The 21314-nt window shown below is 41.5% G+C and overlaps 1 protein-coding gene across 2 annotated transcripts in view; it reads left to right on the top strand.

Moving 5' to 3' along the window:
* Nucleotides 1-21314, top strand: part of PDZD2 (PDZ domain containing 2) — a 276820-nt gene that overhangs the window by 226847 nt on the left and 28659 nt on the right. For both annotated transcript variants that reach the window (XM_029941041.1, XM_029941043.1), the window contains 8 exons: nucleotides 4111-4256; nucleotides 7130-7249; nucleotides 8343-8457; nucleotides 10888-10961; nucleotides 11096-11327; nucleotides 12256-12373; nucleotides 13981-14113; nucleotides 19566-19647. In XM_029941041.1, coding sequence (XP_029796901.1) covers nucleotides 4111-4256; nucleotides 7130-7249; nucleotides 8343-8457; nucleotides 10888-10961; nucleotides 11096-11327; nucleotides 12256-12373; nucleotides 13981-14113; nucleotides 19566-19647 — 1020 coding nt within the window. The remainder of the gene's footprint in view (nucleotides 1-4110; nucleotides 4257-7129; nucleotides 7250-8342; nucleotides 8458-10887; nucleotides 10962-11095; nucleotides 11328-12255; nucleotides 12374-13980; nucleotides 14114-19565; nucleotides 19648-21314) is intronic.

Here is a 21314-nt window from a genome sequence, read left to right as displayed (position 1 = left end):
GGATGTCACCCCCGCTTCCTGTGCTTCCCGGACATCTGGGGTCAGAATAAGGAACTACGTATAACATGCATGAAGTCAGGGACAACCGTGTTCAGTTCCCAGCTCTGCCACCACTGGCTTGGTGACCTGAGACAAATGACTTGCCTTCTCTGAGTCTCTCTTCATGTGTAAAATGAGGATTCTGATGTACTTTTATTCTAGGAGTAAGCGTACCGTGTCAGTTGAAAGATGGAGAGAATGAACGGGGCACGGCCACTCCCGAATACGGTAGCAATAGCCCACGTGATAGCTGCCACTGTTGTCACCCTTGCCGTCATTAACATCTCCTTCGACATCGTTGTCCCCTCCTTCCCTCTCAACGGGGAAAGATAGTTGGAGAGGGTCAGACGAGAATATTCTCAAGAACTTGTAGGCCGTGTCAAGGCACGCACGAGGGGTCCGAGGATGGAAGTGTCTCTGGGTTGTGGCACTCGGGGGAGGCATCCAGAGGGCACGAGATCAAGGAGGGCGCTACCTTGGCAGGATTTGACGGAACCGAAGAGGAAGAAACAGCAGTGTAGACGAGGGAGAACGTGCACGAGAAATCTTGAGAGGCAACGGGGGCAGGTTGGTCGGAGAAGGTTTTGGCAACTGTTTATCCTTCTTCACCACCGGAAAGGTCCAGTAATGGGAACAGTGATTGAATCCAGCAGAGCTTGTCAGAGAGAGTCGGGGGAGGGAGCCCCTCGGGGTGGGAGACGATGGTGCCGGCAAAGTGGGGTAAAATGCCAACGATATTGATGGGCTGCCCGGTTTTGGAAAGGATGTGGGGGAGGACGAATCTGCTGCTTTGAGAGTCAGCAGGCTAGAGCAACGAAGTCCTGAAGCAAGGCGGTGGGAGATAAGGCTGGAAAAGTAATTTGAGACCTATGAGAGAGGCTTACCGTCATTCAGTGCTGTGAGATACGGGTCGGTTGAAAGACATTTGAATACAGGAGATTTTAATGTGATCAGCTGCTAATTTGTCTGTCCTGTGAACCTGGATATTTATTTCTTATTTTCTAGAAGTGAGTCACTCTGGCATTCACGTATCAGTACGTTATCTACAGACACTACCGTATGCGGTTTCTCCTCTGTTGAGGCAAGTGCCTTCCTGTCGACTCAGAAGGCACTTTCTTCTAATGAATCCTTTTCAGATGAGTAAGCTTGCCAAGATGGATTAATCTGGCCATGAATTAGTAAGTCATGAATTATTAAGGAGATTCTGTAAAGAAGTTCCAGCCATTTCCACTAAGATTTTTGCCTCGCCTGGCTCCAAAATGACTAAAACCATTTTATGGAACATTTCTCCTGATATTCTAACCTGAACTTTCCTTACTTCATACTTCCTTTTTTGCCAGTAGGGTTCCCTTTTCATTTGGTTTTTTTGATTTATCCACATTAATGCCTTTTTGTGATCTTTTTAAATGGAAATTTCTATTTGATTGCAAAGGGGGTTCAGGTGTTTGAAAACCTGCATGACAAAGTTAATATGTAGCTTTTGAAAAACCAAGCCTTTAGTGACGTTCATGTTAATATAACTGTATCTGCACTCTTCCAACTTTTCATCACTATTAAAAACTCAATAGATCATTTTTTAAAGGGTACAGAATCATCTTGTTTCATTCCATGAAATACTTCCTGAGAAATGTTTAGGTAAGTTGAATTTTAGGTCATCAAATGAAATATTACATAGTCTAGGAGAACTTAATATTACAAAGAATCTATATGTGTATATAGCTATACACACATATATATGTATGTGTGTATATATATGTATAATGTACAATGTAAACACTATAATGTGATTATAGCTATATTCAATGTAATTAAGCTATCATTTAAGATTAAGTTCCTTAAATTATCTAATTTTTAAAAGCGTATAATATAAACTAGGTATTGATAAAGCCATCTTTAAAAATTACTGTAAAATTTCGTGGGGCACCTGAGTGCCTCAGTCACTTGAGCATCAGACTCTTGGTTTTGGCTCAGGTCATGATCTCACCATTTGTGGGTTTGAACCCCACATTGGGCTCTGCGTTGGTGCATGGAGCCTGCTTTGGATTTTCTCTTTCCCTCTCTCAGGGTGCCTGGGTGGCTCAGTTGACTAAGCATCTGACTTCTGCTCTTTCCCTCTCTCTCAGTCCCTCTTCCACCTGTGTTCACTTGCTTTCAGAATAAATAAACATTTAAAAATTTTTTCTTAAGACACAAAAGTTCTAAGCATAAGGGAAAAATCAATGCATTATACAATAATAAAATTACGAAATTTTGCTTATCATAAAAAACCATTAAGAGTGAAAAGGCAAGCAAGTCACAAACATGGATAAAGATCTACAAGGGCTGAAGGGGGAGGGGGAAAGGGAAAGGGGTGATGGTCATGGAGGGGGCACTTGTGGGGAAGAGCACTGGGTGTTATATGGAAACCAACTTGACAATAAACTATAAATTAAAAAAAAAAGATTTACAAAACATAGATGCCATGAAGGACTCCTATCCAAAATATGTTAATAATAAAAAAAGAAAAACTTCTCTAAATCAACAACAAAAAGGACCCTATTAAGAAATAACAAAAGACTTGAACAGGCACTTTACAACTTTATTTAAAAAAAACACACATACTCTACAGATTTACAAAAGAAAAACAGCCAATAAATATTTAAAGAAGCTCAGTCTCCTTGGTCTTCAGTGAAATGTAAATTAAAAACCACAGTGAGGGGCACCTGCCAGGCTCAGTTGCTGGGACATGTGACTCTTGATCTCAGGGTTGTGGGCTCAAGCCCCACCATCAAGTGTGAAGATTCCTTGAAAATAAAATGTTAAAAAAAAAAAAAACTCAAAATGAAATGTCACTATATATCCACCAGAGTGGCTAAAATTAAACTGGCACTGCCGAGTGTGACAAGGATGTGGGGAAACTTGGACTCACACGGGTGTCACGACACTGGTAACGGTGAATGTATACGGATAGCACCTTGCTCCTAGGTCTGCACCCCACGGATAGGGCTTTTTATAAGAATGCCCCGTGACAGCGTATTCTAGATCATGGGTCAGCAAACCACCACCCACAACTACATTTGCATGGACCACAAGCTAGAAATGCTTTCTGCATCTTCAGTGGGTTGCAAAAAAAAAAAAAAAAAAAAAAGTTTAAAGAATATGCAGCAGAGAACACCTGTGGCCCATAGAGCCTAAAACATGTACTATCTGGCCTTTACAAAAAGGGGGGGGGGAGCTGTTGATTTTTGTTCTAGATCTAAAACTGGAAATAAACCAAATGTTTATCAACAACAGAATGCATAGCCAAAATGTGGCATGTTCATACAGTGAGATAGTATACAGGAGTGGGATGAACAGACTATTAGTGACAACCCATGTTTCCCAAACAAGCTAAGAATAAAGAGCCGAATATAAAGTATCATATGTGTTCGCTTATATAAACTTTGAAAATAGGCAAAAGTAATCTATGATATTAAAAGTTAGGATAATGGTTTCGCTGGTTGAAAGGTAGTTAACGGGTGCAAAAGTGGCTTTTGGGTTCTGATAGTGTTATATTCCTTAGTCTGGGTATTGGTTTTTGGAACATTTACTTTGTGAAATTTCATGGAACCATACACTTATGATTTCTGCATATTTCTGTAAATTGTTACTCTTTAATAAAAAGTTTTACTTAAAAAAAAGTCATTATGTGGGGGAAAAAAAAAAAAAAAAGCACCTGCCCCAAGAATGAAACTATACCAACCACAGAGAATGTCCCTCCGTCACTGGAAAACCACCTACTGATGGCATTTTCACTGTCATTTATTGCCATGTCAACCCTGGCTACATCTTCCTTGGATGGAACATATACATGTTCCCATAGCCAGTCTGGTCCCTTCAAAAACTGGCTCATTCTTCATAATATGGCATTAGTGACCTCAACCTACACCCAGCTTAGGTAGAGCTTATTGGTAGAAAGCAATGAGCTCAGTGCTTTAAAAGCATTAGACACCGGGCCTTATAAAAACCATGAAGTGTGGATGTAAATGCAACAAGTTTATAATATTCTTTAAATCTCCTATCAAACCATGTTTCTCCCCATGTGTTTTCAAGGGGGTATACAGCGCCTAGAGTCTGTTGAAGAGTATAACGAGCTGATGGTGCGAAATGGGGACCTGCGGGCCAGAATGTTGGAGGTCTCACGCGATGGCCGAAAGCACTCTCTTCCCCAGCTACTGGATTCTACGGGAACATCACAGGTAGGACAGTACCACGGAACCTTTTGTTTTCTCATACATAGTTACACAGTTAGGGACCTAAGAGCATGTTTCCACCCCGGTCTCTAATCTTTACTCTTTCCTAGACCAACAGGAGCAGCTGTGTTGGGAAGAACTTCCATCTTTGTGGGAAGGGAGGGGTATTTGGGACTAAAGATGTAGCACAGAGAGCAGGGGCTATCCATGGAGGTTAGAAGGAAGTCAGCCTAGTATTTGAAAACAGTAGAGAAAAATAATCCCTTGTTGGATCTCTACATCTTGATCCCCTTCCTACTGTGTGTTTTGGAAATGAGAGCTGCTTTCAACTGCCAGGAGACAGTGGTGCCTCACGGTCTGTGGTCAACCACCATTGCTCGTTTAGTGGGCGCGTCAGGTGTCAGCGTAACCACCGGTGGGTAGGTCGGTGGGTGTTGGGTCGCACGAGAGAGGGAGGGAGTGCATATGCATCCCTATACTGTGTTTAGGATTTTACCTCTTACATAGTAATGACTCAAACAGGCAAGGTCAGAGGGGCTTCAGATAGGGGTGAAGTAGGTGGTGATGTTAATTTTCCAGGGCCTGCCTCATCAGAGCTCCATAATTCACAGAGGCTCTTCCTAAATTACATTATCCTCAACCCAGTCAAAAGTGGGGAGACAGCTCCTAACCGAGTTGAAGGCAGGCTCAGTCTCTGGAAACTTGTGGAGTGTTCTTTGAGTCCTGGCATCATCAGCCAGAGAGCTCAAGAAAAGCATCTTGCCTACAATGGAGCAGAGATGGAAGGTGGAGGGTAGCAGCAACGACATCCATAAGCTTATGTAGACTTACAGATGGTAGAGTTGGAAAGGACTTGCATCCGGTCATCTGGATTGGGTCATTACTTTTGGTGTATCATCACCATTTTATAGACAGTCCAATGAATCTCAAAGAGATGGAATATTTTGCTCAAAGTGATATGGCAGAATCACTGTAGAGAAGGTTCTACCTAGCCAGGAAAATAGTAAGTGCCCATGTTCCATAGGCAGTTGCTGATCAGGTTATTTTGTGTGGAATCTACCCAAAGACAACTTCAGTTGAGACATGGAGGAAAAGCAGAGCAAAAACTTACCCTGGCCCTGGGTAAAACTCCTCCAAACCCTTGACTAGAGACAAATCGGTGGCATGCTCAGAAAGGTCCAACTGTATCGGCAGAGGGTGGATCTGTTTTAATTTAGTGTGGAAAATGAAAGAGGGCTTCCTGCCATCACAGGCAAGGATGTCTAGCATTGAGGTGGTGATTTCTTAACTGACCTGCTGAGAAACCTAACCATATTTATTATTTATAGCCCAGAAATACTTATTTCTAACCAGGCTTCCAGAAAGCACATGCTAGTGAAGATTTCAGAGGAAAGACTTTTAACCCTTTTCCAACTGTCCTTTTTCTTCTTTTCTGCCCTTTTCTTTTTCTCCCAGGACTCACCCTTCTTTTCCCTGTTCTCTCTCTACCTCCTACAAAGCATTGTCTCAAGTAGAGCTACTCAATACAGTTTTCTACAATGATAGAAGTGTTTTATGTCTGTACTGTCCAGTATGGTAGCCACGTGTGTCTACTGAGCACACGAAAAGAGGCATGTGAGACTGAAGTGTGTATTTTTAACTTTAATCTCATTTAAATATAGACCGTGACAGGGGACCGGCGGCTGCCATATTGGACAGTAGAGGTCTAAAGATTGCGGTAGGACCCTTGAAGCACATCAGGAGAGCAATGAAGCACGCAGACCTCTGGTTCCCATGCGCTCCCAGAAGGGGCTGGAAGGAGGTGCTGTTGGAGATGGGTGGTCAGAGAGTGTCCCCTTCTGAGTCCACACGTGAGCCTCCGCATGTGAGGGTTGAAAACCCATAGGCTGTGCCGGCCCTTCTCCAGGATGGTTTCAGTAAAAAGGTAGTAACCTTGCCAAGCCAACATTTTTTAAATGAATCAGAGTCTGGGAAGCCAACATGGCTGGCAGATATTTTGTAAAACTGCAAAAATGTAATTGTTCTAAGCTGCCAGGAATACAAAAATATCATTAGCAGACATCTCAGTTCTACCTTTGAATGTAGAGTAATTAAGGATAAAAACTATTTTCTCATGTTAAGCACAAAATGATTTTTTTCCTTTTTTGCTTATGCTGGAATATCTGTCTCATGTAAGAAATTTATTATTCTAAGAAGAATAAAAAGGAGCTAGACTGTAAAAGTGCTTTAGCGATAGATTTTCTTTATCTCTCGTTTATGTTATAAATAGTGTACCCTGCTTACACACGTGTAACATGTGGATGATGGACAGGAAAGGGACTCAGATTTGAGCTCCTACATGCCATAAAAGGGGAACAGGTGGCTTCTGGGAAAGTATTTTATTTTCCAAACATGAGGGATTAGACCCGAAGCTGCTGCATTTGTCAACGGGGTGTTTTGTACAGAATAGTTGTCGGGGTTTGCGGTTTGGGTGTTACAAGAAATAGAGGCTTGCTAAGGTTTGGGTTGAGTGAATTAAGCTTAAAATGGCAACTATGCTTTCTAACCATGATTGTGAACTTGGGATGGGAGTAGAGGGTGGCTTCCAGGGAGGGCCTGACCACAGGAAGGCCCTCCTACATCTCTGAGGCCTTTTGGCATCTGGCTCCTCACTCCATTCCAGGAAGCAAGAAGGGTGGGGTCTTTGGGGCGCAGTCGCAGAGCAGCACTGAGTGGGGCGGCCTCCAATGGTGTTGATAATAAACTTCCTTTAAGCTGCTGGGCCAGAACTGGAGCAGGGAGAGATGTCTGTGTTTTCAAAACCTGAATATATGTTTATGCCAGAGGCCACAGGAGGATAAATGAGACTGTCCCTGACCTTGCCATGTGCTGACTTTCAGGAATACCACATTGTGAAGAAGTCCACCCGCTCCCTGAGCACCACTCAGGTGGAATCTCCTTGGAGACTCATTCGGCCCTCGGTCATCTCTATCATTGGCCTATACAAAGAAAAAGGCAAGGTGAGCGCTCTTGTGCACAGTTTTGTCTTCCAGGTGAATGTTAGTATGTATTTCTTGTTGTTTTTTTAATGTTTGTTTATTTTGAGGAGAGTAAGGGAGTGTGTGTGTGCAGGGGAGAGGCAGAGAGAGAGAGAGAGAGAGAGAGGGACAGAGAGAGAGAATCCCAAGCAGGCTTCGTGCTGTCCGCACAGAGCCCAATGCAGAGCTCAAATTCATGGACCATGAGACATGACCTGAGCCAAAATCAAGAGCCGGGCACTTAACTGACTAAGCCACCCAGGCACCCCTGTTAGCATATATTTCTTAAATGATGAATTTTATTATTGTTGTTTTTACATGAAATAAAAAGTAAAAGGTATAAAGAGGTATTAAGTGATTTTTATATGGATTTGAGTGGATTCCCTGGACTCCTTTCCCGTGGGATGCTGAGTGAATGATCATGCCCTTTTGTTCCTTATGCCGTAAGGAGTCCCTGACACCTGGCAGCTGGGGCACCTTCGAGGGCGGAGTGAATGCTCCAACACTTACTACTATTGAAAGAAAAGCTACTCCTGTAGCTTCAGGGGATATATTCCTACTCATTCTTTTGAATGAATTTCATAGCATTGCCAGTATCATAAAGATAATATAAGTAACTTGATATTATACAAATATCAAAACACCCATCATACAACATGGAAATACTGAAACAGAAGAATAAAATAAGTGTGGCCCCTAAATTGTGTGAAATGACTCTCCTGAGCTATTAATTGCTCCATGTGAAATTGCCATTTTGAGAGATCAAAACTTGTCAAATATGGGCAGTTTCAAATGTTTCAATGTAAAAATTTCTCCCTTTAACATAATGCAAGCCTAGTGCACTGCAAATAGATCTGAGGAAGGAAATGGAGAGAGGAACACAAATTTGTAGCTGGTTATCTTTACTCTGAGCCTAGTTGGGAAGGAGACTTCAGCTAAATACTACAATGGGAAGAATGCCCTCAGTTAAATACTGCAGGGGAAGGGATGCCCTCAATGAAATACTGAAGCAAAAACGATACCCTCAGGCAAATACTGCAATGACAACCTGGACCCCCTTCTGCTTCGGGTGTAGGGCCTTGGCTTTAGCATTGCTGGAGGTCGAGACTGCATTCGAGGACAGATGGGGATTTTTGTCAAGACCATTTTCCCAAATGGATCGGCTGCAGAGGATGGAAGACTTAAAGAAGGTAGGAGAAAGCCTCTTGGTGGTTGTCAGTGGTGGTGAGTTGTGATTCCATCAGAATCTGCCCCCTTGAAAGATGTGAAGCCAGGGGCCCAGCTGCCAAAGCCATGGGCCTGGGGGGCGAGCTGAATCCAACACTTAGTACACCACAGCCTCAGACAATTGATGTAATCTGAGTTTCACTTTTCTGTTTGTAAACTTGGAATTTTAATACATATCTTAAAAGGTTGTTGTGAAGATTAATGAGATGATATGTGGAATATGACTTGATAGTTTTATTTGGGTCTTTAAATGTCTATCTTGTCCCCTTGGACCTTGATCATCTTCCTTGCCTTGAAAATTCCCGAGAGCTTGCAGGCCATTCTTGCCTCAGGGCTGGAGTATGTGTACATCTTTCATGTTCCCTATAGTACCTGCCATTGTGCCATGCATAAACTCGCTAGAGGAGGGCTTTCTTTTCTCCCAGCTTTATTGACATGTTATTGATATATAACATGGTGTAAGTTTCAGGTGTGCAACATGATAATTCGATACACATATGTATTGCAAAATGATTAGGACATCGAGTTATTTAACACCCCCATCACGTCATTGAATGACCATGGGGAAGGGCGGGGGGAGGTGAGCATTGAAAGCTTACCCTCTTAGAAATTTCCAACTGAACAGCCCAGCATTGCTGACTATAGTCCCCGTGCTGTGCAGTCGATCCCCAGAACCTATTCAGAGTCCTGATTTTTCTTCCTCCCTTATTAACACACTTCCTTCATGAAATCATGAAATTCACAATTTGAAGTTACCTTTAAAAAAGCTATGACTGGTCGGTTCAGTTGACCCAAATTATAGGTACTGTTGTGTTCTTCCAGCTTTTTTTTTTAACTGGTAAGAATCCATGAGAGTCTCCTTTTTCAAGCAGAGCTACCCTAGGAACCCATATGCTAATGATAAGACGTGATCAGGCTTATTTTGATGGCAGAATATTTATTTCTCTCTTTTAGAGAAAGGATTAACTCCCAGGTGGTATTTGTGTCTAGTTTCAGAACAATGTAAAATTCTAACAGCATTTTTATAATGGATGTGCCATGCGTTCATTTGATCGAAATTCATCCTGCAGTCCTGTTAGAATGGAGACAGATGGAGGGAAAATCAATAGTTAGTAAAGGTTAATAGCACTTGATTCTCATAAATACTGTTTTTTCATATGTGTTCATTTACAATAAAGGTAAGTCATTGGAAGGGATTTTCAATGTGTTGGATAATCTTTTTAAAAATCTTGTGTAAAGATTTTTAAGAGCATGAGCAATCATTTTAATGGTTGTATCCTTTTCCCATATGGAAGCAAACCAAAAACCTTACCTAGTTAGGTGATTATTTTTAAACAGATTATTTCACTTATTTTACAATTTCTGTAACTGCATTAAAGAAATGCATGTCACAAGTGCATGGGGTACTGCTACATTTTCAGCCTTATCTACAAGATTCCTTTAATGGGACGCACAGCACGCCCCTGGGATTAGCCGTCCAGGACAGGTGCAGAGGCGTGTGCTGAGGCCGCTGCGCTTTGTGATAGGTAAAGGAAATCCTCCCTTTGTCCTGCCCCGCTGGGTGAAGTTCATCTGTTCTTCTTTCAGGGGCCGCTTCATAGTGTTTTTGATGAACAGACCATGTTACAAGAGTATAAACCAAAACAAACTGATGAGTCAACAGGATGGCCAAGTTCTCTTATAATCCAGCAGACACTATCAACAGTGGAGAAATGACCTGACCATACCTTCTTGGGCTTGAAGATGAGTCCAGGATAGTTTGAAAGCGAGAGAGAGAGAGAGACAATGAGAATGAATGAGAGAGCAGTTTGGCATTAGCCCACAATAATCTCTTAGATAGAGCATGTAGTAATTAACAGCTTAGTGACCGAGAACCTGAAACAGCATCAGTAAGGCATCTAGACTATTTCAGGAGGCAGGACTGCCATTTTTAAATAATATCTCAAAAGCTTTTTGTCTGTTATTAAAGCCATTTTCCACATGCCATGAGGATTCTCCAGGCTTGAAAACCTTGTGTTTCTGCAGATACAGAAGTGGCTTACTCAGATGTTGTACATGTTCATGCTATGCTGCCAGCAGGTCTAGGTTTTTTGGATCTCTAAACGTGGGACACCTGTTATCAAACTTGGCAATGGCTAAAGAATAAGAACTTAATGCTTTCCCTAGTTGTTTTTCATTAAAGATGGAGATACAGAATTACTGCAATAGAGTATGTATTGTTATTAATTGTCCCATTTTGTGAAATTCCTGGGAAAGTAGGTTGGAACAATAAAAGTCATTTTATAGAACTGTAAATCAGTGCCATATGGTATTCTCATCTAGTAGCGACCACGCAGTTAGATTCTAGTACATCAAAGCTTGATGTTACTGTAATTCTCCTATTTTGTCACTAGGGGATGAAATCCTAGATGTAAATGGGATCCCAATAAAGGGCTTGACGTTCCAAGAAGCCATCCATACCTTTAAGGTAATCACATTCTTATTTAATCTCTTTTATCTTCATTATTTTTCTTCCCTTATGGTTTGGGTTTGACTTTTCTTCGTCTTCTCACCTAGGAATAGTCTGAATGTTTTAGCCCTACTCTCCTCTTGTCTTCTCAGCAAATCCGGAGTGGACTGTTCGTCCTAACAGTGCGCACAAAGTTACTGAGCCCGAGCCTCACGCCCTGCTCCACACCCACACACGTGAGCAGGGCCAGCTCCCCCAACTTCCACACCAGTGGGAGCAGCCCAGCAGCAGGTGCAGGTTCCGATGAAGGTGGCTCTTCCTCCCTGGGTCGGAAGGCCCCCGGGCCCAAGGACAGAATTGTCATGGAAGTCACACTCAACAAAGGTGATACCAGCTACCCTCACTTTCTTGCATTCTCTCACATAACAGTGTGTAATCTGTTCTTAGGTTTTGTTTTTATATTTTTTCTAGGAACTGTTCTTTGGAACAGTCTGCTGCCAACAACGTATGGTATTCTGTAAATGGACAGTGGAATCACAAGTAGAGATTTCAGTCATTTTGCTAAAGGGAAAAGGAGTTACCAGTAGTACAAAGTCTTCTAAGCACTCCCCAGATGAAACACTGTGTGTCAGAAACTCATGTTTAAAAAAAAAAATACAAAAAAATCATTGACAGACTTAATTCTAAGGCTAATAAAATTTTTTTGAAGAACAAAAGATTATTGTTAAAAAATACAGCTAATAACAACTAAAAGTTCTGGGTCTCCCTCAGATCTTATGGCTTATCATCTTTGTTTCCTTTTCCTCTACCCCTACTCCAGAAATATGATGAGCAATGAAATAACCAAGAGATTAGTTGCTAAGAAAAGACAAGTGAAAGAAATTCTAAAGTTGTGTATCCAGAATAAAAAGTATTGGGGCACCTGGGTGATTCAGTTGGAGGATCATGCGACTCTTGATCTCAGGGTCGTAAGTTCGAGTCCCACGTTGGGTGTAGAGATTACTTAAAAAGTAGAGATTACTTAGAAAATAAAATCTTTTTAAAAAATATTACTTTGACTCTGCCTATTTCCAAAAACAGAATTGAGGAGGTTCTTTAGACTAAGCAGAGAGCAGACAACTGAATAATTCAGTCCACAGTCAACCCCTGGTTCTGCCATGGACTCATTTCATTTGCAGAGTACAATAATGTTGACAGCAAAAAGCAGGATTTACATTCGGAGTCTGGTCAAAAATGAATGATTGTTCTGAATACAAACTGATGTAGCTTCGTATCACTTAGACTTTTTTTTTCTCTTTGATGCCTCTCACAGAGCCCAGAGTTGGATTAGGCATTGGTGCCTGCTGCCTGGCTCTAGAAAACAGCCCTCCCGGGATCTACATTCACAGCCTTGCCCCAGGATCGGTGGCCAAGATGGAGAGCAATCTGAGGTTCGTTGTAAACCTGATAGTGAGGCTTCTGGCATGTTCATGAATTTAGGAATGAATCTACATTGAAGATAACTGCTCTATTATATTCTTTTGTGAGATTCTAAACTTTGGTATTATTTGTAGTAATAACATAGACAAGATTACAATTAATTGCATTTCCCAAAGATGAAAAGCTCATCTAAATGAAATGGGGTGGAAATAGAGAACTGGACATCCTGGCTTCCCTATTTTGATCTATTTGGACTCAGAAGCTCAGTTTCAGAAACTTGTGACAAAATACAACTCTACATAGATCACTATGATCATCTAAATATTTCCTTTCACTTTTATATTCATATATGTAAAATTCGCACGTAGTGCTGGGAACCACGCGTAACAGTTCAGAACCACTGGTTACAAAAGAGTCCTGAAAACAGGCCCTTCAACTGGGGGCCTCTTATTATTAAGTATAATCTCTTGGACCTTTCCTGTTGTTTCATTCCTCTCCGGGTGATGTTGTCTAGATGCTTATTGTCTGAAATCACCGCGTGTCTGATTTCTCAGTTGAAGCATGGGTATTCTCTTATACAAGAGATGTCTAGGTGTTCTCTAGCAACTCCAGTGGGTCTGTGCCCACCCAAACTTTACAGGAGTGTACTGCACGTAGTACACAAAGCACTCTGTGCAAACAGTATCACCTTTCTCCCCTATGAGCTTCTAAGTCCTTGAGCAGTTGAGGAATTGTCAAAATGACATGCCTTGAGGTTGCCATTTGGGGGCCCTGTTAATAGATGATATTATGTTTTTAGTTAATAATCAGAGTGAATTTTTATACCGAAAAAAATTTAGCAAATCATCCAGAGTACATTAAAGAAAATATACTTTTAGAACCCAAGGGAAAAAACCCTTTAATGACATCCCAAGACGATGTTTCTTTCTCGAATGGTTCCATATGTCTGGAGCCAAATGAACATTCTTCAACCCCCATAGAAAGAGTCTTTTGTTCTCTCATACTGACTTCTCCGCCTATAATTTCAAGTCAAAACGGGCATCTTGTCCCCAATTTCTCATCTGTTCAAATTTGAAACATTTTTACAAATTCTTGGGTAACCTTTGAGCTTTAAGATATTTCCCCCTCAAATTACATTACAATAATCATTTCAAGGTGGTAGGGAAAAAAGAAAATGATGGTGGTCAAGGGACTATCTTGTGATGATCCAGAGGTAGACCTGAGTTCCACAGCGTGTGACGTCAGGGTGACCTCTCTGAGCCTGTGGCCTTATCTAAATAATAGGAGTCATAATACCTGTTCAAAGTATTATTATGGGAGGTGCTTCGTATAGTGCCTGGTTGACACTCTGTGCCCAAGAAAAGGTGACCTTTGTTATTGTTTTATTATCGATTTTATTTACTACTTCTGAAAACGCAGTTAGATATGCGTAAGGGCTTTGCTGACTTAATATCTAATGTGTTTATATGAATGTGTTGCTTTTTCGCACATATGCAACAATGAAAAGATGTCATTTGCTTCTTCAAGTATTCAGAAAAGATTTCATATTCTAAACCTCTCCCAGAAGATCTTGTAAAAAGCTGTTACCACAGAGTGTTGGTTATGTTGCCCTCCCTAGCCGCGGAGATCAAATCCTGGAAGTGAACTCAGTCAACGTCCGCCATGCTGCTTTAAGCAAAGTCCATACCATCCTGAGCAAATGCCCCCCAGGACCTGTTCGCCTTGTCATTGGCCGGCACCCTAATCCAAAGGTGAAGTACTTCCTGTTGTTCTGAATATGAGAAGACGGCTTGGTTATTTGTCCTAGAGCAGTGACACACATATTCCTGTGATTACACACCCTCTTTGGTGAGACAGTTCACCCAGCTGGGCTTGGGAATCTGCCTGTGGTCACACAGTGGCCAAGGTAACTGATACACATGGGAACAAATCATTGATGTGGACTTCTTCATCTTCACACTCTTAGAAATTTTATTAGAAAATTGTGTCAGTGTTACTGGTGAATATAAAATGTGGTAGAAGGGGCGCCTGGATGGCTCAGTTGATTAAGCGTCTGGCTTCGGCTCAGGTCATGATCTCACGGATCATGTGTTCAAGCCCCGCATCAGGCTCTGTGCTGACAGCTAGCTCAGAGCCTGGAGCCTGTCTTTGGATTCTGTGTCTCCTTCTCTCTCTGACCTTCCCCTGCTCATGCTGTCTCTCTCTCTCTCTCAAAAATAAATAAAACCAGTAAAAAATGTGTTTAATGTGGTAGAAGATTAGAGTGCTGGGTTCTGAGTAACTCTCAGCTGTCTGTTTGAGCTCTAGTGAGATACTTAACCTCTTTGGGTTTCTGCCGCAAGAAAATGTGAGAGCATTAAATGATCTGTCCAGGCCATCCTTGACCTGAGGAGAATATTTCTGTAATTAAGGCTTAAGAGCCCACTAATTTTTTTTCAGTATCGATATCACATTGTTGAATTTGCAGATACTCATGGCCCCTGTATCACTGGCCTTTGTGTTATTTGGTTGTATCTCTTTTATACTTAAGCAGTCACTTTTAATTTTTTTTTAGGTTAACCAGAGGGCACCTCAACAAATTCAACTCTACTGGCTTTCAGTACTATTTTTTGTTGTTTCAAATACTTGATGTAAAAATCCTTCTAAATTAGCTTGTCTGTAACATTGCAATCAGGTTGTATTTTACAAAATTTAGATTTTTCCTTTCAGCAACTCAAAATGCTCCTTAAGAACATTAGCTCTTTTTTGGGGTACGTGGGTGGCTCCGTCAGTTAAGCGTCCAACTTTGGCTCAGGTTTGTGGGTTCAAGCCCTGCTGACAGCTCAGAGCTTGGTGCCTGCTTTGAATTCTGTGTCTCCCTCTCTGCTCCTCCCCCTCTCACACTCTCTCTGTCTCTCTCTCAAATCAATAACCTTTTTTAAAAAATTAAGAAAAAAACATGTTATTTTCATGACTATATTATGACCACCTCCTTTGTATCATTTGTACCATTATTTTATTAAATCCTAAATGTCCCAGGCTGCTGTGCTTGATGGACTTGTAGGCCATTTTGAAAGTAGGAAGTCTGTGTGGAGGGACCTTTGGTCCTCCCATTTCTGAGATTTCTTTAGTGTATTCATTTTATGGCATCATTTTTAGTGTTTCAGTGGTGTCTTTTTGTTGCACTGATTCTCCGCAGTGCTTGGACAAGGATTGCCATTAGACTGATTCAAAGTCAACTCCAGTACTATTTTTTTCCCCAGATTATGTTCTCTTGTCTACCGGTATCTTCATATATGTCTTAAACAAAAACTTCTTGAATAAATATCATTAAAATAAAATCAAGTCCTGCTTCTACCTTTTCCCATTTTTTCCTACTTGTCACTTCCTGTTTTTCTCCTTTATGGTTTTTTTTTTTTATGTTCCTTATTTTTGAGAGACAGAGAAAGACAGTGGGAACAGGGCAGGGTCAGAGAGAGAGGGAGACACAGAATCCGAAGCAGGCTCCAGGCTCTGAGCTAGCTGTCAGCACAAAGCCCGATGCAGGGCTCGAACCCACAAACTGTGAGATCATGACCTGAGCAGAAGCTGGACTCTTAACCCACTGAGCCACCCAGGCACCCCCTCCTTTATGTTTTAGAGCCCTGACCTTTTGCCTTATAATCTGTCCTATTTTGTCTCCTTGCTGTCCCCATGGCTCTCTTTGGGCCATTTTTTTTAAGTTTGTTTATTATTTTTGAGAGAGAGTGCACAAGCAGGAGAGGGACAGAGAGGATCCCAAGCAGGCTCCGTGCTGTCAGCAAGGAGCTCAATGCAGGGCTCAGTCCCACCATCCACAAGATCATTTCCTGAGCCAAAATCAAGAGGCAGACATTTAACCAAATGTGCCATCCAGGTGCCCCATGGCATTTTCAACACCACTTTGCCTTCTACTCACAGCTGGGGTGGTCCTGACTCCTTCTTCCAGGGGCCTCTCTTGGACTCCATCACCTGCTTCCCCTTAGGAAGTGGTCCAATAAGCTAGAGCTGACCTCGCACATCCCTCAGAAACATAAAAAATTAAGTTCTCAGTGGTTTCCAGTCATTCATTTCAAAGCATGTCTGACTTCAAAATCCATTCCAAAATAGCGCGGGTCACGATTTGTTTGGAGGTCTGCTTCGTCTCAGCCCAAAAGCATCTGCTGAATTTGCCAATACAATCAAACATCAGAATGGCATCTCAGTGCAAAGCATAATAATTCTGACGGACCGGTGGTCTGCGAGCCTGTTGAACACAGGTTGATTCATGTTTCCAGCCACAGTAAATGGTCATCATGATGGTGTTGGCGATCCATCCAGCAAAACCAGATTTCAGTATTTGTTTTACTAGATTTCACATTTCTTCCTAGGTAAACATGGTGTTCTTAGTTGTAACATCATACTATATTTTTCTTTTGGTCAAGATTCCATTTTATGTTTAATGTATTTTTCTACTGCTCACCCCAGCATTTCATGCCAGTAGTCCATTTTGATACTGAATGTATGTGCTCCCTTAGTTTTCATGTTGTTCCAATAGAAACACCACAAGGATTTTCCTTTCTTCTGTTTCTCGTAATGACTGGCGCAGTGGCTGCCCAGCTGGGATATTCAAGCCCTCCAGGTCTAGACAAGCTAAGATTCGGACTGACTCTAGTCGCAGCTTCCAGCTTACGTTAAGTAGAGGAAGGTCACAGAGATCCATTTCTAACTGGTACTGGGGTTCTCAGAATGATTAGAATTATCCAGCAAATCTTTCACTCACTTTAAAACCCAACCATTTTTCTCCCACTCAAAAAAATAGTGGCAGATATTGAAAGTCCAAGAAAATTTTGCAACCACCATCTAAGCTTATGTTTTCCTTGACTCACTTATACAAAATTACTTTTGCTTTGCAAAGTATGTGTGTGTGTGTTTACGTGTGTATGCCTCGTGCATGTATATGTATATATCTTATTTCCTGTGAAGCCTGCTAGAAAGTATTACATAAAAGCCATGATGTGATTATGATTTATCTGTTAGATTTAAATGTGATGCTGAATCTTACATAACTTTATTTACGTATTAAGACAAATTACTATGCTTATTCAAATATTACTTATGCTAAATGTTATTTTAGTACATAAAATTACCATTCTACATTTACAGTATTCTTACCTTTAAAAAAGAAACTCTATCAAGTTGTATAATTGTCTTAAAATATTTCATAGTTCAGGATGTACCAGGCTTTAAGTTTTGTTTTCCATGAGTAATGACAGTTAGGGTTAACAACTAATGGAGGGAAAAATGTATGAATCTGCCATGATCCCAATAAATATAGAAAGGAAGAGTTATAAAATAATTATTTTGAAAACTTCATCATAAAAATTGATTCCAGCAAGAATAATCAGGGGCGCCTGGGTGGCTCAGTTGGTTGAGCGTCCGACTTCAGCTCAGGTCATGATCTCATGGTTCGTGGGTTCGAGCCCTGCATCATGCTCTGTGCTGACAGCTAGCTCAGAGCCTGGAGCCTGTCTTCAGATCCTGTGACTCCTTCTCTCACTGACCCTCCCCTGCTCACACTCGCTCACGTGCTCGCTCGCTCTCTCTCTCTCTCTCTCTCTCTCTCTCTCAAAAATAAAAAAAATTCAAAAAAAAATAATCAATGATGCTAAAACCCTTGAGTAAAAATATACGAGGAGCAGAATATTGATATTGTCTCAAGCTGTCTTCTCACAGATTACTCACTGATGACCAAAAAAATAAAAAATAAAAAATCCAGTAAAGAAATGTGGTGAGCTCCATCCTAATCAAGTGATCAAAGTTACCACTAGTCATGAAACATGAAACACTGACCCTGAGTGCCTCTCTGATGCACTGAAAAGCAAACAGTTGTTACAGTTTTTCTGCCCAAAAAAATACATAATCTAAATCTCAGCATAAAAAAAACTATTAGACAAATCCTAACTGAGGGGTTTTTAAAAATTTTTTTAAATGTCTTTTATTTATTCTTGAGAGACAGAGAGAGACAGAGTGCAAGCAGGGGAGGGTCAGAGAGAGAGGGAGACACAGAATCTGAAGCAGGCTCCAGGCTCTTGAGCTGTCAGCACAGAGCCCGATGCGGGGCTGGAACCCACGAAACATGAGCTCATGACCTGAGCCGAAGCCGTTGCTTAACTGACTGAACCCCCCAGGCGCGCCCTAATTAAGGGTTTGATTGACCTGGGTTTCTTCTAGAATATCAGTATTGTGACAGACAAAGGCTCAGTAGTGTTTTGGATTCAAGGAGTCTAAAAAGACTTGATAACTAGACCCTAAATTGAATTCTGGATTGCCAAAAATGAAGTTTCTATAAAGCACTCCAATGCGAAGGAGTCGGTCTGTGACAATCACTGAAGACCCACAAGATAAGGAGCTCGCACCAGGATGCAGATCAGTTACATCACTAGGGCCACCACTCAGTTCAGTGGACATTTTTCCCCCAGCAAGATACTGTTGGGAAAGAAGCTGAGTGTTGATAAGCATTCTGGAGGAAAATCCTGTCTTCCTCACAAGCTGGCATCAAACTTCCTGTGAACTACTTCCGTCTACTAACACATTTTGAGTAGCATTTCTGAAGGACGGTGTTAGTAGAGTTGGCTGAATTGGAATATGAAATGTATATTAGACAGTCATTTGTGTCAATGTTCAATTTCCTGGAATTGAAAATAGTACCGGGGTTGTTAAAGAGAATGTACTTGCTTTGTCTGCAGCTAACTCCCGAGTGGCTTAGTAAAATGTTAAATGGTGTATGTATCCGTATAAAGAAAGCGCATGAGTGTAAATGTGGGAGAATATTTAAAAAAAAAAAAACAATCAAGATTATACTACTCCTGTGTTGCTCTTACAAGTTTTATGTAGGTTTGAGATCATTTAAATACAATCTAAGAAAAAAGAATTAGAAGTGAGTGTTCCAGAGAGAGACAGGCATCAGCCGTGTAGCACTTGAATGGTTTAATGAATTTGGGAACCAACTGAAGGTCTTGTTTTGAATACATTGTTTGAAGCAGTATGTTCACCTGGCTGTACTTCTTCTATGCCCTGAGCTGTTGCTTCAGAGGATGGTCGTAATCTCCAGTCCTGTGGTTTTCCTCTTTATTTGCACTCAGCCTCTGACTATGGTCCTAGCTAGTTTTATTGGGGGAAAAAATAAATAAAACCGTCTAACTTGTGCTTTCTGCTGAAAACCAGGTTTCCGAGCAGGAAATGGATGCAGTGATAGCGCGCAGCACGTATCAGGAGAGCAAAGAGGCTAGTTCCTCGCCTGGCTTAGGTACTGTATTTGCATGTTTTCATTCAACACTCAGAGTCTCTCAACTAACCTCCCCCTGGGACACTCCCCAGTGCAGTGTTAGTGGAGTCTTTGTATTTACCAGGTTTGGCAGAAGTAGTTGTCCGAGAGATTCTGCGCCTTTTCTTAGCGGCTACTTTTGGTTTCTGCAGTTATTTAATGTGCTTTATTAAAGTCCTAATTATGCATGCTTGTTGTACTTCAAGATCATTTGCAAAACTGAATTAGCAGCATTTCGTGTGTTTATGTACAATTCATATGAAATGTTCTAGGTAATAATGAAGCAATCCCAAAATATCAGTTGTATGATAGATGCAGAGTGTTCTCCATTCCAAATCCTGGGGTTTCTTTACGTGAATTAAAAGTTTCCACCTAGTACGGCAGCTATAGTTCAGTAATAAGTTGGCATTTCTAAAGTTTCAACTTATGGGTAATAGAGGCTCCCAAAATCATGATTTTCCCCTTTTTTTTTTAATTTTTTGTTTGTTTATTATTGATATAGAGAGAAACAGCATGAGTGGGGGAGGGGCAGAGAGAGAGGGAGACACAGAATCTGAAACAGGCTCCAGGCTCTGAGCTGTCTGCACAGAGCCCGAAGCAGGGCTTGAACCCACAAACCATGAGATCATGACCTGGGCCAAAGTTGGGCGCTTAACCGACTGAGCCACCCAGTTGCCCCTTAAGTGGGAAAGTTCAGGCAGCGAAGGATTGAAATAGTAAGAATTTCATATGAATTTTAAATGTGAAACATTGCATCAGGTTTTAAAAGTAATGTTTCCGGTAGAGTGGAAATCCGAAGGGACTCTACAAACGTGCCTCAACTCGAGATAGTACTGATGTTAAGACTGATGTCGGGAGAAAAAGAAACTGAAATATGAGTTACTGGTTGTCAGAGGAAAAGGAAGGCTTAGGATTTTTTGGCAGCCATAGAGTGCCCTGATTATTTGCATCCATAATTAATATATTTAAAGCAGGCACAGCCACAGTCGGCTCTTTATTCGGCCAGCCCCTTCTCTCTGGGCCTGCCTGCAAGCTGTCCTCTCCTAAGCCCGGCATACCCACTCCATCATTTACTAGGAAAGATTTTATTAAGCTATGAACCTCATGCCCAGTGTAATTTTGCTCATGTCATGTAATTTAAAGTTTCAATGCTGAATCTTCACATCCTTCTACTAAAAACCAAAACAGGTATTCAACCCTCTCCGGAGTTTCTTCATGAGGTTCTTGAATGGGGCTTCTTTGTTCATTGATCCTTTGATCCATTCAGCAGTTACCACTGAATACTTCCTGGACCCAGGGGCAGATCAGTGAAGGTCTCAGCCCTGTAAATGCATAGCTAGGGAAGGAAAATGAGAGGCAGCCACGTACAATTAAATTATGCTGTGTATTTGGAAATTGGTGTATGGGTAATATAAAATACTCTCAAGATTCAGAAGAAGTTCCTTCCAACTGGGAGCATGGTAGTGGTTAGGTCTTGAAGCATGAGCAGAACCTTGGGAGGCGCGATGGGGGCGGATCGGGTACTCAGGTCAAGGGCAGGCATGGCTGCACCATCTATGCACATCAGTGTCAGTCAAGCAAAGAGGAGTTAATATGTTTGGCTCCTTCCTTTCCAGTTGAGAATGAGAGCCTCGTTGTAAGAATTCGAG

Source organism: Suricata suricatta, chromosome 6 (genome assembly GCF_006229205.1).
Source record: "Suricata suricatta isolate VVHF042 chromosome 6, meerkat_22Aug2017_6uvM2_HiC, whole genome shotgun sequence".
In the NCBI taxonomy this organism is placed as follows: Eukaryota; Metazoa; Chordata; class Mammalia; order Carnivora; family Herpestidae; genus Suricata; species Suricata suricatta.
This window is presented reverse-complemented; position numbering and strand designations above follow the sequence as displayed.